Source organism: Phalacrocorax aristotelis, chromosome 5 (assembly GCF_949628215.1).
Source record: "Phalacrocorax aristotelis chromosome 5, bGulAri2.1, whole genome shotgun sequence".
NCBI classification, from domain to species: Eukaryota; Metazoa; Chordata; class Aves; order Suliformes; family Phalacrocoracidae; genus Phalacrocorax; species Phalacrocorax aristotelis.
This window is the reverse complement of record NC_134280.1, coordinates 21,515,704-21,531,493: the sequence shown is the minus strand read 5'-3', so window position 1 is coordinate 21,531,493 and position 15,790 is coordinate 21,515,704. Positions and strand designations below refer to the sequence as shown.

Genomic DNA, 15,790 nt, shown 5'->3' with positions numbered 1-15,790 from the left:
CTATTTTGACAATTACTGGGGTTTTTTTAGCTCTAAGAATGCTCTTTAACATTTCCTTCTACTCCCAAGATCCTTTTCTGCATTTGGATATATGCATGTCTTTCACACATATGGTGTTTGTGCCATTTTTCAGGAAATTTTAAAATAAGTTATCTAAATTGTCACAAAAAAATCATTAAATATTTTAAAATATCTTTTTCTCATTATGCAAAAATGCTGCTATAATTGAAGTGGCAATTTAACAAAAACAGTAAAGTGTTTTCAGTATTGTGGGTTTTTTTAGGTTCTGGAGGAAAAGTTATTTTAGGTTTAAAAAATTTTTAGTTATTGCAAAGAACTATTTAGTGTATTTATAATCCAATTTAAGTCTTACTTATGCACAGTCATAATAAATATGGAGAAACAGTAACAATTGCAGACTCCGATTCAGTAAAGCTGTCCAGGAATGAAACTTACTGGACATGGTAGAATGTAAACAAAAGATTCTGGGGTAAGATGTCGTATGTGACTCAGACCCATGTCTAGGAAAAAATTTTAAAACCTGGTGAGACTTAAACATGATTCAGGTGTCTGCATCTAAAATCATATTACAGAACCCCATGTACCTTATTATTGTAACCCCAGAAATGTCTAAAGTACCTTAGGTGGTTTGAGAAACTGTGATGTTGAAAGTCTGAGCATCTGGAAGTGCTGTGGTTTTGAGTATGTGTGTCTGTATCACACTGAAGCCCGAAGAAGATTCACAGATCTACTTCCTCAGACTCTTGCTTTATGGGTCTCTTCTGTTACATTGGATTCAGCTCAAGTCTTTCACTTTCTTTAGAGCATATATAGAGGACACATAATCTACTTTATTGTCACTTTACTATTCCAAGGTGTTCTTCTAGGAATGCCAAAATAAATCTAACGCCTAACACTGAAAACTTCTGAGTTTAAATTTTGAGATATTACTGTATAGTAAAATATGTGACTAGTTTTTAGTGAATACTGTTCAGTTGTCCTAATCTGTTCAGTCTTTCTATATCTTATGTTACTACTTCTTCTCCAAGGCTTCAGCAAGACTGGGAGACCTAATTAAAGCACTGGACAGGTTAGAACCACGTAATTCGCAGCTCTTCTGTAAAATGGCTTTAGCTTTCAGTAGAACAGTGAGTATGGTTTTTTCCTTCAGCAGCATACAACTATCTGTATGTCCTGGGTTTTTTTGTTTTATTTTATGGTGGACAGATGTTAAATGTTTACTAAAAAGTGGAAGTTTGCAGACAGTTGAAATAGATTACCTTGTGTAGCCTTTGGTGACTACATTTTTAAAGTTTTACATTCAGTATGAATTACAATACTTCAGCCATCTCATTCCAAAAATGTTTTTACTGATTACTTTAAAATGAGAAACAGGTTTGCAATGAAAAGACACTCAAATGCCCGCCAACCATAATCATATAACCTTGAAACGGAAGGTTTCTTTAATCTTTGTATTTAACAGAATCGTTTTAAGGAAGCATTCAAGCAACTGTTAACCATTCCTTATTGTATGGTGTTGTACATTTATGTTTGAATCCAGCACACTTTAATGTCACAATTTTTATAGAATTACTACAGATTATATTAGTCTTACGTGAGATGACATCTCAACTGCTACAGTAATATTCAGTGTATTTTTCTAAGGGAATCTGAAAAATAAGAAAAACTTGAGGTTTAAAGATTATTCTTGCCATTAGTGTGGCCGGAACCAACTCATCCTTCAACATACACAAACCTTAGTTGAAAGAGCATCTGACCTCGCATCTGACAATGCAGAATTTGCTACTGAACTTGGCTACCAAATGATTTTACAAGGGAAAGTGAAAGAAGCTTTAAAATGGTACAACACTGCTATGACACTTGATGAAACAAGTGTTTCTGCACTAACTGGTAAGATCTTACACTTTCTTTTGGTTTTTACTGGTCTTAAGATACAGACAATGCTTTTTTGATCAAATTTTCCTACCACTGCTACTAGGAAAATCTAGAACTATTAGAACAGGAGCATTGGGCAGTAATTCCTGATTCATGTTATGCTGCCTTCCTTATAGCAAGTTTCTCGACACTGGATATGTCTTTTGGTCTTCCTTTTGAGAAGTAGAACTTTTTCAAATTAGAACTCTCAAAGTAATGGTAAGGACAGAGGTGTGGCTCCGTATGTGTCTAAACTAGATAGAAAAACATAATCAAGTCGAAACATCCGATACTTTTGATGTACATGTTACGTTCTTTGAAACAAATAAAATTACTTTTTGATAAAGTCAAATTGCTGTCAAGAAAATGGAGAGTAAATGTGGCATACCTGCTTCACAGATTTCAAACAGTAGAAAAATTTAGAGGGTAGGAGTGGCTTGTGTGGGGTATGTTAAATGTATTTTTGCTTCATGTACTTGTTCTGAATTTAGATGCTAAACTTTATGGTGCTTCTACTTAGTCTAGAACCAGTTGAAGATTTACTGCTTTAAACTTTTTCATGTAAGGGATGAAATCTTTCCATGAAATTGCTTTATAACATTGCATATGTTAATGTATCAATCATGTATCATTTATCCTATATATTTCTAAGTACATAAAATCTGCATTACCACAAGTCTTGATCTGTTCTTCTCGTATCACCACTTCATGAAGAGGTTGAGGAGAAAAAAAGTTGATTGTGGAAAACAAAGCATGTGCTTGAGTAGGAAGATGAATCTGCAATAAAAGATTCAAATATGTTACAGGAATTATCCGTTGTCAGCTAATACAAGGGCAATTAGAAGATGCAGAGCAGCAGTTGGAGTTTCTTAATGAAATTCAACAGTCCATTGGGAAATCTGGGGTAGGAGACATATTCCTTCATTAAAATACTTTGATTACAATCTGAATTGTGATCTGCTAGCTACTTTGTGTTCTGTGTTTCAGTCACTTGAGCATTCTTAATGGAGTATCAATAAATCTAAATTTCAGTTTTTCTTCCTATCAGTCTAAGTTAATGTATTGCCTAACTTAGCAACACAAGGCTGTTTGCTTGCAGAGCAAAACCATCATTGCCTTCCTCCAGTGTTTTCTCTCTGAATATAAATTTAAAATGTCAGGAAGGGAGGGTTATTAATTATTTTCAGGATTTTGTGCTCAGAAAAATTTAGAGGTCCTTGCACAAATTAAAGGGATGCATTGCTATAATAATCATTGTAATTTACAGTTAACATACTAAATATCTTACAGTATCCCTAAATATAAAGAAGGAATGGCTAACACGAATAATTATGTAGTTTTGTATGAGTAACAGATGAATGTATCTGGAACATGGATAATGTTTTATTTCTTTTTTTTTTCCTGTAGGAATTATCTTTCTTGCATGCAGTCTTAGCTATGAAAAAACGTAAGAGACAGGAAGAAGTTATTGCCTTACTGAATGATGTTCTGGATACTCACTTTTCATCTTTGCATGGTTTTCCTCTTGGTGTGGAATATTTTGAAAAACTAAACCCCGATTTCTTGCTAGAAATCATTAGGGAATATCTTAATTTTTGCCCAGCACAGGTAAGCAGCTGTAGATGACATCTGTCTGAAAATGGAAGTTATTTTTGGATTTTATTTTGGGATCGGTTAATCGTGAAGCAAATTTTTTAGTTTTTCCCTCTTAAAATATGTATTGATTTGAAATAGAAGTGTTTTTTAAGATATTATGCCACTGTTTAATCAAAATAACAATTAAAATACATCTTCTGTGAAGTGAGCAAGTTGCAGTAATGACATCTGAGGAAACTTGAGGTATTTGTTTAATGTACTGTGTGTGAGTATTTATACTTTTTTAGTATCTCTTTTGATCAGGAAACTGTAACGATACAGTGAAGAGAGCTATCTGAATATGAAACTAGGTTGTGCACACTGATAATCCTATTCTCGAAATATTTTTGTAAGCTCAGGATGTCTTTTCAATATATTTATGTTCTTTCTTCATTTCAGTTTTTGTGCATTGGTAAAAATCAGTGGAATACTACTTTTTTATATTATTATTACTAACACCAAAGAAAAATTTCACTTTCTTAGACGACTAATTTTCTGTGACTGAATTTGCTTGTGCTTGATTTGGTAACAAAGGCATATAGAACTTAATAAATTGAATGGGTACTTGACATCTCTAAAGCAGAAGGAACACATTTAAAGTTTCTTTAAATAGTGTCTTCCTTAAATAGGTTAGTCGTCTGAAATAGCTAGGAGCCAACTCTTGTTATCCTGTCATTAGCAGATTTCTAGTCTATAAAACCTTCCCATAAATACTTGTTTATATACAGTTTTAAAATTTAACAAGGAAACAAGTAATTTTCCATGGTTGTGATCTGTCCCACCATCTATAATGAAATGGTAATGTTTGAAAGTCTAAAACATCAGTAGCAACGACAACTTCATGTCACTGATGGACATAAATAAGAAGTGCCATTCTATGAGGCAGTGTCTTGTCTGAAGATTTCCCTGGGTATATTCCAGCAGTACTTGATGGCAATGATGGCTTTAAATTTGGATTTTTTCCTGATCTATTGTCCATAGAAAGATTTGTAAAAGAAAAGATAGGCTTTTTCTGAAGTTTCATTTTCTCTTTATTTAAAAAGGAGTTTGTGGTATTAGAAAGTGTGCAGTTTAGCCAGGTGGTGGAGACTTCTAGTTCGATAGTGGAGGATTGCTGCTTCCCCAGGGCATGGGTCCTGGGGAAACGTTAGCTGTGAACAGAAGGATCTTCAGGTTGCTTTTTCCTTTTTTTTGTAGAACAGTTAGCAACTGGCTAAAGTAATAGAGGGAAATGGACAACGTTTCTGATAATGAGTGATGAAAATGTCCTACATTGCACTAGCAGTTTACATGAAAGTAGCTATTTCTCAGCTGTTATTTTCAGTTTGTTGCTAGCAGTATGGATATGTTCTGTGGCTTAGAATGAAGGTAGGAGGGATAGGACCAGACCTTTGCTCAATGACCTTTCTTGTCATTCATTCCAACTTAAGCTCTCTTGAAATTTAGTTCATGTTACCATTGTGTTGGATGAGTTGACATGGTAATTCAGAGTATGACACTAAACGTCTATGGACTGACTCTTCGGCTTATGTCAGGTCTGAAGTGTTGCTATCATCCTTGAAGTCCATGAGGCTGTCTTGTGCTCCTCCTGATGTCAAGAAGTTGCCCCCCCCCTTAAATTTAAAACATACTTTAATATTTCTTCACAATGACAGCTCTCAGTTTTTTGGGCTGAAGAAAATAACAATGCTTTGCTATAGCTCATTTGAGTTTAAAGTGGAGCCCAGATGTAGAATGAAATCTAAGTCCAAAACCTGCCAACTGAAGTGTTTGGTTTTTGTTTGTTTGGGTTGTTTTTTCCTCTCCACTCCTAGCCTGCAAGTCCTGGGCAGTCTCCTTCACCACTTCTCAAGCACTGTGCTTCTGTTCTTGAAACTGTGGTAAAAACTGTGCCTGGTCTTCAACAAGCTGTGTTTCTACTTGCAAAAGTGAAATACTTGTCAGGTAATAGTTACATGAATGGTTAGCTATCCACCTCTTCAGTTTCTTTAATATTAAAAATTAATTTCACACTTTAAATCACAATTAATATTTTGCTTTGACCACAGAGCACTGCATTACAGCTAAGTGAAGAACATTTGCACTGCCTTTTTTTGTGATTTGTATGAGCTTATCTTAATTGTACAGACAAATAAATATGGTATTTTGTTATCTATTGCTTCCAAAAAAAGGTCACTTATTGAATGATTTAGAGGTTGAACAATGGGAAAATATCTTAACTTTGACATGGTCTTGATTTTATTTCATAGCCACATAAAACTTTGTATATGAGTTTATACACTAAGTGCTCACATTTATTTACAAAAAAACGCAAATTATAGAACTGGTGAATTATTAATAAATGCTTTATATTTAACCTCTGTATTTACTGTCAACTACTCTTTCACTTTCCTCTTTTAACTTCCTAGGGGATGTTGAAGCAGCCCGCAGTAATCTACATTACTGTCTTGAAAAAAATCCTTCTTATGCAGCTGCACACTTGCTGATGGCCCAGGTGCATTTGGCTCAAAACAATATTAAACTATGTTCTCAATCCTTGGAACTTTGTCTGAGCTACAATTTTGAGGTGAGTTGGACAAAAGAATGAAACCATTTTATTCAGTCAGTCATCTAAAGTTGTATGGTTTTGTATATAATAATTTTTAAACTGAATTTTTTGACTCTTCCACTACAAGTCTAATAGCCACATTTTTATATGAATATAGTATCTGAGTATTTGACAGAGAGATGACCGTAAGGACAGAAATAATACCTTATTACAACATACTGAAATTGTTTTGAAATACAAAAGAAATAATTGGTAGCTTTTTCTGAAATCATTACATAAATATTAAAAACATGTTGTATAAACAGAATTTGTAATTCCAGACTAACCTTGCAACAGTTTTAAAAGTCATCATAGACATACTTGAAGAGTGATCCAGTGTTGTTTCTGGACTCTTTGCACAGATGTACAGTTGCTAATGAAGATATGCACAGATGCATGAGGGGATCAGAAGGGGTCTGTAGTTACCTTTTGACAATTCATGCAGCATTAATCACTCCAAGTGTTAAGAGAGTAACCATATGCTATGCTCTCTTCCATTAATGGTCTGTCTTTGTCCGTCTTTTCTGTCCCTTCAGGAGCAAGGTTGGTAAATTAAGCACTGCGTTAGAAAACTTTCACTGTTTTGCAGTGGTCCTCACCAGTTTTATTTCTTGGGGCTAATGCATTGCAGTATGGGATTTTTGAGTTGTTGACATCAGTGGCAGTTTATGTATAATTAACACTGAGTTGGGAACACTCTACACAGCACTTGTTAGGTCTAAGTTGTTCTAAGTCTCCTATCAGAGCTTAGTTGAAAAGTGACAAACCAAAATTTCATTGCAAGCATGCTCCTGTCTTGGTTCCTTCCTCCAAGAGATGCAAGAAAGCTGAAGATTGACTACCTAGTTAGGAGGCACTGAGGTGCTTACAATTTTTGTACATGGTTACATTTCCCTTATCAGCACTTCATTTTCATACGAAGTACATTTTAAGAAGGTGGAGAAATGGCAGGCAGGACTTGTGCCAAATAATGATTGTATACCTCTGTTAATTAATGGCCTAATGAAGTGCACATACAGCAGTGTGAGAGACACTTAAAATCCCTTAAAATTCAGTCTGGTTTCAAATAATGCTCTAATGAATGTTCTTCTATCCCAAAATCCAATCTCATGTAACAGTTTTTCTTTTTTAATTAAAAATTTAAGTGCTAGTTTGCATACTCTTTGAAATTCTAATATTTTAATAAGTGATTTACTGAAATGGAAATTGGATCTATTTGGCGGAAACAAGGAACTGAGGTCTATTTTTTGGGGGAAAAAAAGTTAATCTTCTTTCAAGGGGGTTTGAATACTATGCATAAAGTAAAATGTGGAAACTTCTTATCTTTTTTTTTTTTTTTTTTTTTAAGGTGAGAGAACATCCTGTTTATCACTTAATTAAGGCCCAAACCCATAAGAAGATGGGAGAATTACCAGAAGCTATTAAGACCTTACAGATGGCAAAGAATTTGCCTGGAATGAGAAAAGCTACAGCTTCCTCAAAAACTAAAGGAAAAAGAATTGAAATCGATGCGAGTGATCGTGTGTCTGTCTTCCTAGAGTTAGTAGAAGCGCATCGTTTGAATGGAGAACCGGTAAGATGGCAAACATGTTAAGATGTAATACGTATCTGAAAACTATTTCCTCTTTCCATTAACAGAAGTGTCTGTCTTCATTAGTTCAGAATAGAAAGCCATCACTTCTTTTACCAAGAGGATTTGCTTGGTAAAATTTCCAAGATGTTAATTCTGACTCGACAGCTTGTGCCTTAAATTGTACAGAGGAAAAAAACCTAGTTGCAGGTGCTCAATTTTGAGTCTACAAAACCCCTTTTAATTTTGAGGAGGAGATACTGTTGATGTTCATTTGCCAGCATGTAGATTCTTGTTTTGCTGTCAGAATGATATTAGAAATATTTTTTGATCATGTCCTTATATTTTTGTGTAGTAGCATCCTTATTGTCAGCTGTATCTTAAACAGTAGGACACTACATATGTATAAGAATATAAGAGAAACCATACAATTGTGTAGTTGGACATGACCTCTGGAGGTCGTCCTGCTCAGAGCAGGACCTGTTAGAGCAACACGTTAAAGGCATTGTCCAGCTGAGTTTTGAGCATCTCCCTGTATATATGCAATGCAAATGTTATATTCTCTACTAAAGCTTTTTCTGGTAGTTCATATCGCATAAATTTTATTTAGATAAGGAAGAGAAAAAAACCCCAACTTTTTTAATGTTTTAGCAAAACAAATGGATACTATGGTTTGGGGTGTTTTGGGGGTTTTTTTTGGTTGGTTTGTGTAATGACCCCAGATGTTAATTTGCTTATGATGTCTTTATTTTTGGCTGTGCAACAACAGGAAATACATTAATTCTATTGGTTTTATTATTTGCAGCACGAGGCTGCTATAATACTGCAAGACGCCATTAATGAATTTTCTGGAACTCCTGAGGAACTAAGGGTTGTGATTGCAAATGCAGATCTGGCAATTGCTCAAGGAGATATTGAGCAAGCCTTGACTATGCTCCGAAATATTACACCTGAACAGCCTTACTTTGTACAAGCTAAAGAAAAAATGGCAGATATTTATCTTCAGTACAGAAAAGATAAGAAGCTATATGCTGGCTGCTATAGGTAAAAGACTGGGGGGCGGGGTGTGTGTATCTTCCTAGATGTTTAGTGGTAGCATGGTGAGGTAATTTTTTTTTCCTTTCTACTACAATAAGTCAGAAATATTTAGTGACATAAAGAATTAATTTGAGTAACTGTTGTAATATTTAAAACGGTAATTGGAAGTCCTATTTTGGAAAGATATCTCAAATCTTTTTTATTTTCAGAAATAAAGAAAAACTAAAATCTGCAGAGGATAAAATTGTTGTGCCCTGTTTGTTGTTGTTTAGATACCAGTATTGACATGTTAAAAATTGAGCAAGGTTCTGTCTTCTGTTTTCAGAGACCTAGTAGAAAAACTGCCAAGTGCTCATACTTTTCTTCTTCTCGGGGATGCATACATGAATATTCAAGAAGTAAGTGCTTGCTAGAGATGAAAGAATGAGTCATTTGTTGACTTCAGCAAGTTGAGACAATGTAGCATGCTGACTCTTATTGATTGGTAGTTGGCAAAAAGAAACTGCTTTAGGATGTAAAATAACATAATTGCTGGCTACGAATGTAACTGTTCTAAGGTCAGAGAAAAAGCTGCTGAAATTGCATTTCTTCTAATAACTGACTGGGTGAAAGTTAAGAGAATTTTCTCTAGAAGAATACTGTCCCGTAAGACTAACAAAAATCTGAAGTCAGAGCTAAATGAAAATCAGAAGTTGGAGAGGTCTAGAAGAGTTCTGAAGCTTAGAATAATTCTAGGTAACTTAGTTCTCGTATTGAAAATTTTATTTAAAAATTTTAAATTATTGCATTCCTATATATCTCTTACATCATTTGCTTTCTTGACAAACTTGAAATGTTTTCAGTATTTGTAGAAGACAATGTAGTCAGGTGGACATAGGAATTTGAAGGATATACATTTAAATTCATATTTTGGAAGAATAGATTGGGTTGGACATGAAACTGATAGTTTAGATTGCTAGTTAGATTGCTAGATTAGTGATTCTTTACTTATTAATGTTTGTGTGTAGCTTTCTCCTTAATGAAGAATTACAAAGCAAAAGGGACTGTTTATATCTGCTATAACATGGCTAGAGGAGAGAAATGGATGATTGTCCAACACAGCAATAAGTTTGCATAAGTTATGTTAACTAGTGAAAATAGTAGTAGACAAATTCCAGCAGAAAAAGAATCAGGTTAATTCAAACTAATTTGCTTGTCAAGTTCTGTCCACATTCTGTTTTAGCAATCTTATGGTGACCATTCTTCTCTCAGACGTGTTGTAGCTTATGAAGTCATTCCTGGAGGTGTTACCAGATTTTTTTCTTCATCCTCTTTTTAACTTAATCCTTGACTTCTGTGTTTTTATATTTTGCTGTTGAAGCCTGATGAAGCCATAGAAGTCTACGAGCAGGCCTTGAAGAAAAATCCAAAAGATCCAGCTTTAGCAAGTAAAATTGGAAAAGCCCTAATTAAAACACATAACTACTCAAAGGTATCCTAGAAGTACTGTATTAGGCTAATTAAGTATCATGTCCATTATTGTCAATGTGTGGGCTTTGCCTGATTTTGTTTTCATGTTGGGCAGGAGTATTTCACTTTAAAGCGCTAAACTGACTTTTTATCCTGAAAGTAAGTTTGTAGAACCCCTTCAGTATACCTGATCTGTCAACTCTGTGGCCCTTGCACAGGACAGGGAAGGGAGGAAGGTATTTTGGGACAGCCTGGGAAGGAAGCAACCAGGGCTGTAATGCTGGTGAAATGGTGCGATTGTACCCTTAGCGCTTACATACAGGAATCCTGAATTTGGGTCTTCTATGTTTTGTTTACATCTCACTGAGCCTTTTAATACGATGTTCTTAAACAGTTTTCATGTTGCCAAAAAGACTTGAACTGTTTTGTGCTTACAGTATTCTTCTGCATGTATGCTGTGAAAGAAGCTGAGAGTTTCTCATTTCTTTTTTGGAGGAAGCCAACTTTCCTGCAGAGGAATCAGTGCCAACTTCCTAACTTTCAGTATCTGCTCTTTTTTCTAGTCACTTGTATTGAAATAACACCCAGTAAATGGGTACAGAAAATGCCTGGGAGACCAAGTAAGAGAAATGGCTCTCTGCTTTGTTTCAGCAGCACCTCTTCCATAAATGCTTAGCACAGTCTTCCTCTGTACTTACAGAAGTTATTTCAAATAATGGTCTCTCTATCCCTCTTAGACCTGGAAGAAGTTAAGAGGGAGGCCACAGAGATGATCAGGGAGCTGGAGCACCTCCTGTATGAGGACAGGCTGAGAGAGTTGGGGTTGTTTTAGCCCAGAGAAGAGAAGACTCCAGGGAAACCTTATAACAGCCTTTCACTACTTAAAGGGGGCCTACAGGAAAGTTGGGGAGGGATTCTTTATCAGGGAGTGTAGTGCTAAGACGAGGGGTAATGGTTCTATACTGCAAGACGGTAGATTTAGATTAGATGTTAGGAAGGAGTTCTTTACTGTGAGGGTGGTGAGACATGGAACAGGTTGCCCAGAGGAGTTGTGGATGCCCTTTCCTGGAAGTGTCAAGGCCAGGTTGGATGAGGCTTTGAGCAACCTGGTCTAGTGGAAGGTTTCCCTGCCCATGGCAGGAGGGTTGGAACTAGATCTCCAGAGATCCCTTCCAACCAAAAACATTCTATGATTCTATGAAATCTATTTTCTGCCTTGGATTCAGGACAGGACTGATAGCTCCCATCATCACTTCTTGTCAGGCTTAATACTGATGGAAGGTTCCAGTCTGAATTTGTGTGTAACTAGCTTAGCCAAGTGATACTGCACAGATTCTTTCAAGCAATGTACTCATATGCCATCATCTCACCTGTTTAGAGTTGCATGTTTGTTACTGTTGTTCCAGGAGGCTGCCTAAGGAGCCAAAGGCACAGTTACACATTGGTGGATACAAATCTGGTGAATCCTAGTTCTGGGGACTTGCAGTTTCTGTGGTTTTCAGTCCTGCACTCAAAACCACGTTTAATTACTTCTCCACCGAACCAGTTTTGTTACATCTCCTAGCCTTAACGTTGACTGGGATAGTAAAATAGAGGCTCTAACTTCTTATTGTAGGAAAACCAGAAGAAAATGTTTGGGGAAAACTTGCAGGAGCAAAATATTTTATTTGGGCAACCTTGAATGATTGGAGGGTGTGTCCAAATTGTGTTTTGTGTTTGCAAGGTTAGAATTTTCAGTGTATGATTCCCGTCTTGCTCCATGGTACTTCAGAGCTTTTTTTGTGTGTGTAATAATCTAATGTACTGTGAGGGTTCCTGGAGCTGCTATAGAAAAACTTGCAATCTATATGGTGATGGTTTATGGACTTTAATTTTTTTCTTTTGAGGCTTCAGCTATATTATCCATAAGATGCTTAAGCCCAAATAGGTAACCTGCCTGATATATGCATTATTATGCATGTTTAAACATGTTCTATTTTCAAACAATAGAAGTTCATAAAACATTTCAAATTAATTCTGGAAATGTAACTTTTCAACAAAATTCCAGTTCTTATTCTTTTCGTTTCCTTAGAGAAGTAACATCCTATTTAAAGACTATTTGTTATTTTTCAGTGTGGGTTTTTTTCCTACACTTATGGAACAATAGTTTAGTGATCCAGATCATTGCTTTTTTCTTGTGTAAATATATGACTTTTTTAATTGATATGATTGTCAGTTTCTATGTTTAAAAATGCCAAGAGAGAAGACTTCTTTCTATTAGATTATGCTTAGCTGGTATTTTTAAACTTTTCATTACTTCTTTTATCTTCATGTTTTGCAGCTAGACTTCGGGAAAATATTTGTCCTTTGTATAGAGTAAAACAGAACTTTATAACTCCAGTCTGACTGGAGTTACAAACTTCAGCAGCTAATGGAAATGTAGTTCAGTTGGCAATGATCCTGTCAAAGATACAACGTGATAATGTGGTTAGGCTATGTAAATGCATGTTTGTTAAAACGTGGGCTCTAGTTATTTTATTTATCTTTAACTTGGCATTATGTTTTTGGAAGTCTGAACTTGCAACTAAGTAACACCTTCTTAATACAATATTTATTAGAAATTACTTGGAAGTGAAGAAAGTAGAGGAAACTCTAAAGCAGCATGTCATTAAATACCTAAGTAGCAAGGTTGTTGTCTTTAAAGATTTGTCTTTAAATACTCCGACTTTTTTGTTTCTTCCTTTTTAGGCAATCAGTTACTATGAGGCTGCATTGAGAAGTGGTCAACAGAATTTCCTTTGCTATGATTTGGCTGAGCTTTTAATGAAACTGAAGCGGTATGAAAAGGCAGAAAAAGTACTTCAGCAAGTTTTAGATCACGAGCCTGGTAGGAGTGTTGTTAATTTACTGCAAAACATACGGTTTCTACTGTTGCTTCTGTTTTCTGCATGATTCTAAGGAATAAACAAGTTTTTTGTAAACTTTTTTGAACTGTAAACCACAGGGTAATGTTAAGTGATAAATGAGAAATGCACTCTAAAATAGGCTTCACTTACATTTAAAGGTGCTTGTGCCAGGACTTTTAAACTTGGAATATCTATGATAGATGAAGTCAGTAAATACAACAGCAAAACTCCACAACTGCAAGTTTCTTTCTCTTCTGTGCTAACAAGTGTTCTGATTCTGAATTGATCCAAGTAGAGATGAGTCATTCTTGCTGTCAGGGAATGGTTGTTTAGATGGTAAATGCTACCCAGTATCCTTCAGAGCAAATAGATAGAACTGTCTGAAGATGTCTCTTAGGACCCTATTTTACATGTTCAGGAACACGCACTTGCAAAGCCAAAACTTTTTTGGATTTTTTAACTTGTTCTTGTTAAAAGGCAATTAAGTTTTAAAGGAGTTTCGTGTGAGCTACTGAGCTCCCTTAATTAAGGAATTCTTTTTGCAGTGTTGCAAAAAAGTTTAACTTTTGTGGCTCTCTGAATACAGAAACAGTATTATCAAGTTTTGTTAGTAGCCCCTTCTGTAAGTTTTTCTTATGTAACTATTTTACCAGCCTTTCATACTGTGCAGGGGAGTGTTGGTTTTCTGTCTTGTTTACTTCATACTGAAAAAATCCTCTGATTTAAAGTTATATACCTGTTTTAGTTAAGCCTTTGAGGATCTGGCTAACTTAATAATCATGCTCAAGACAGCTTCATCTTTAAGCATGGAAAGATAAACTAGGAGGAAATACAGTTTGCCCCATGTAGTTTAAAATCTTCTGTCCTACAACGAAGCAAAAATTACATAAGCTAATATCCTTTTTATACATCTTTGATACACTTTTTTCCATGTTGAGAATGTATGTATATCTCATTGGCTAATTGGGAAAATTATTGAGCAGTTTAAGTTTTTTTTAAAATTGCTAAAATTTATCCTTCATTTGTGAAAGAAAAATGAAATATAGGAAATGTACTGGAGGGAATGATCTTACATGGTTGGCTATATGGCCTAATCTGTGACTTAGAATAGCATGTCATAATTACAACACTTTGAAGAAGAGAGTTTGCTAATAGAGTACAATCCAGTGCACTTTTATTAAAATTTTAATAAAGACAAAACCGGGATTTTGGTGGCTTTTATGTTTTAATGTGGAACTGTGCTCAATATACCACTTTGTCAATATAATTGTATTCCTCAGTTATTATTTTATGCATATATTTTAGCCATTATTCAAAAGTAGCTTTGCTGCTTTTTGAGTAGGTACTGAAATATTTAGTTAAAATCACTGTTTGTATTCATGTCTGTTCCAGAATGTAGCAAAAGAAAGGTAGTTTGAGGTCTGACTAGTCCCTTCATCAATCTTGTGCTTTTTGAGTGTACAGTAGCACTCATTAAATCAATCTGGACATTTTTAATTGACTTTCAAGAGGACTTAGACAAAAAATGTCAAGAGGGGCTTAATTTCCTGTCCACTGAAATCAAAAGCTTTTCTCTCACATTTCTGAGAATGCAAATAGACTAGACAGTCTTTTATTTTTTTTTTTTATTCCTTTTCCATCTTTCAGTGGCTTTGGCCTTAAATCTCATTCTGCTCACTCTGTAGGTTGTAATGTTTACTCTGCCCACTAACAACACAGAGTCAAATCACAATCCTAAATACATAAGATTGAGCTGTGAGCTTTTCACTTAGGCTCTTGCCTGGAGTATGTAGAGAGCTTCATCTTTCTTTGACTTTACAAGGATCAGTTCTTGCAAGAATCATGTTTGTTTAATGTAATTCTTATAGTTAATGAGCTGTCTTCTCTGATGCAAGATGGACGTTACCAGGTACTTCTGGCAAAAATTTACAGCAAAATGGAGAAGATTGATGAAGCTATTGTTTCGTTACAACAGGTAAAGGGGAAAACAAAAAAAACCCTATGAAAGCTTGCAATGTCCTCACTTTTACCCCTAGTTTCACTTTTATCCCAGATTCTAACCATAGTATTTTTGTGAAGCAGGAAAATGCATGCATTGTAGGGATAAAGCACCAGTGACTGGTGTGAAATGCAAAGAGGATAAGTAGTTAGAAAGTCTAAGCTTTTTGTGAGCAGTGTTATCTGAATTTTAGATCAGAATGCAGGCTTTTACTAGAAGCCTGCATGTGTACCATGCCTTCATTTGTGTGTGGAGCATAGTTTTAGAGCAGGTGAAAACAAAACTGGCTGTGGGGACAGCTAGGTTAACTATCTTTAGCTCAGCATTGAACACCACTCAGAACAATCTGGAACGTCTTGCAATGGCTACCTGTCACTTTGTTGTACCACTATTTATTTTAAATAGCAATAATAAGATATGTTCATTCTGGAGTTGAATATTATCACTCAGACCGAGGATTGAACAAACAGAGTTGGAAGGTAGAGATAACTTAATCCATTTAGAAGACTCTCAACACAAAGTTTGAGGAAGAGGTTGGGTCAGTACATTCTCTTTCATTATACCTCCACTGTTACAGAAACAGTAAGCCTTGGTAGCATCTTCTGACCAGCAGGAAAAGTAAGTTATGTAGATTGGTTAGAAAGGTAATTGTATATAAGAGTTAAAATCCTACTGATATTGCTATTTAATCT

The 15,790-nt window shown here is 35.3% G+C and overlaps 1 protein-coding gene across 1 annotated transcript in view; it reads left to right on the top strand.

The window, feature by feature from the left end:
* TTC21B (tetratricopeptide repeat domain 21B) overlaps positions 1–15,790 on the top strand; it is a 42,300-nt gene that overhangs the window by 7,699 nt on the left and 18,811 nt on the right. The window contains 12 exon segments of the mRNA XM_075093343.1: positions 1,050–1,148; positions 1,719–1,911; positions 2,742–2,839; positions 3,343–3,543; positions 5,385–5,514; positions 5,979–6,136; positions 7,506–7,730; positions 8,533–8,771; positions 9,091–9,163; positions 10,126–10,236; positions 12,942–13,080; positions 14,968–15,074. Of these exon segments, the coding sequence (XP_074949444.1) occupies positions 1,050–1,148; positions 1,719–1,911; positions 2,742–2,839; positions 3,343–3,543; positions 5,385–5,514; positions 5,979–6,136; positions 7,506–7,730; positions 8,533–8,771; positions 9,091–9,163; positions 10,126–10,236; positions 12,942–13,080; positions 14,968–15,074 (1,773 nt within the window).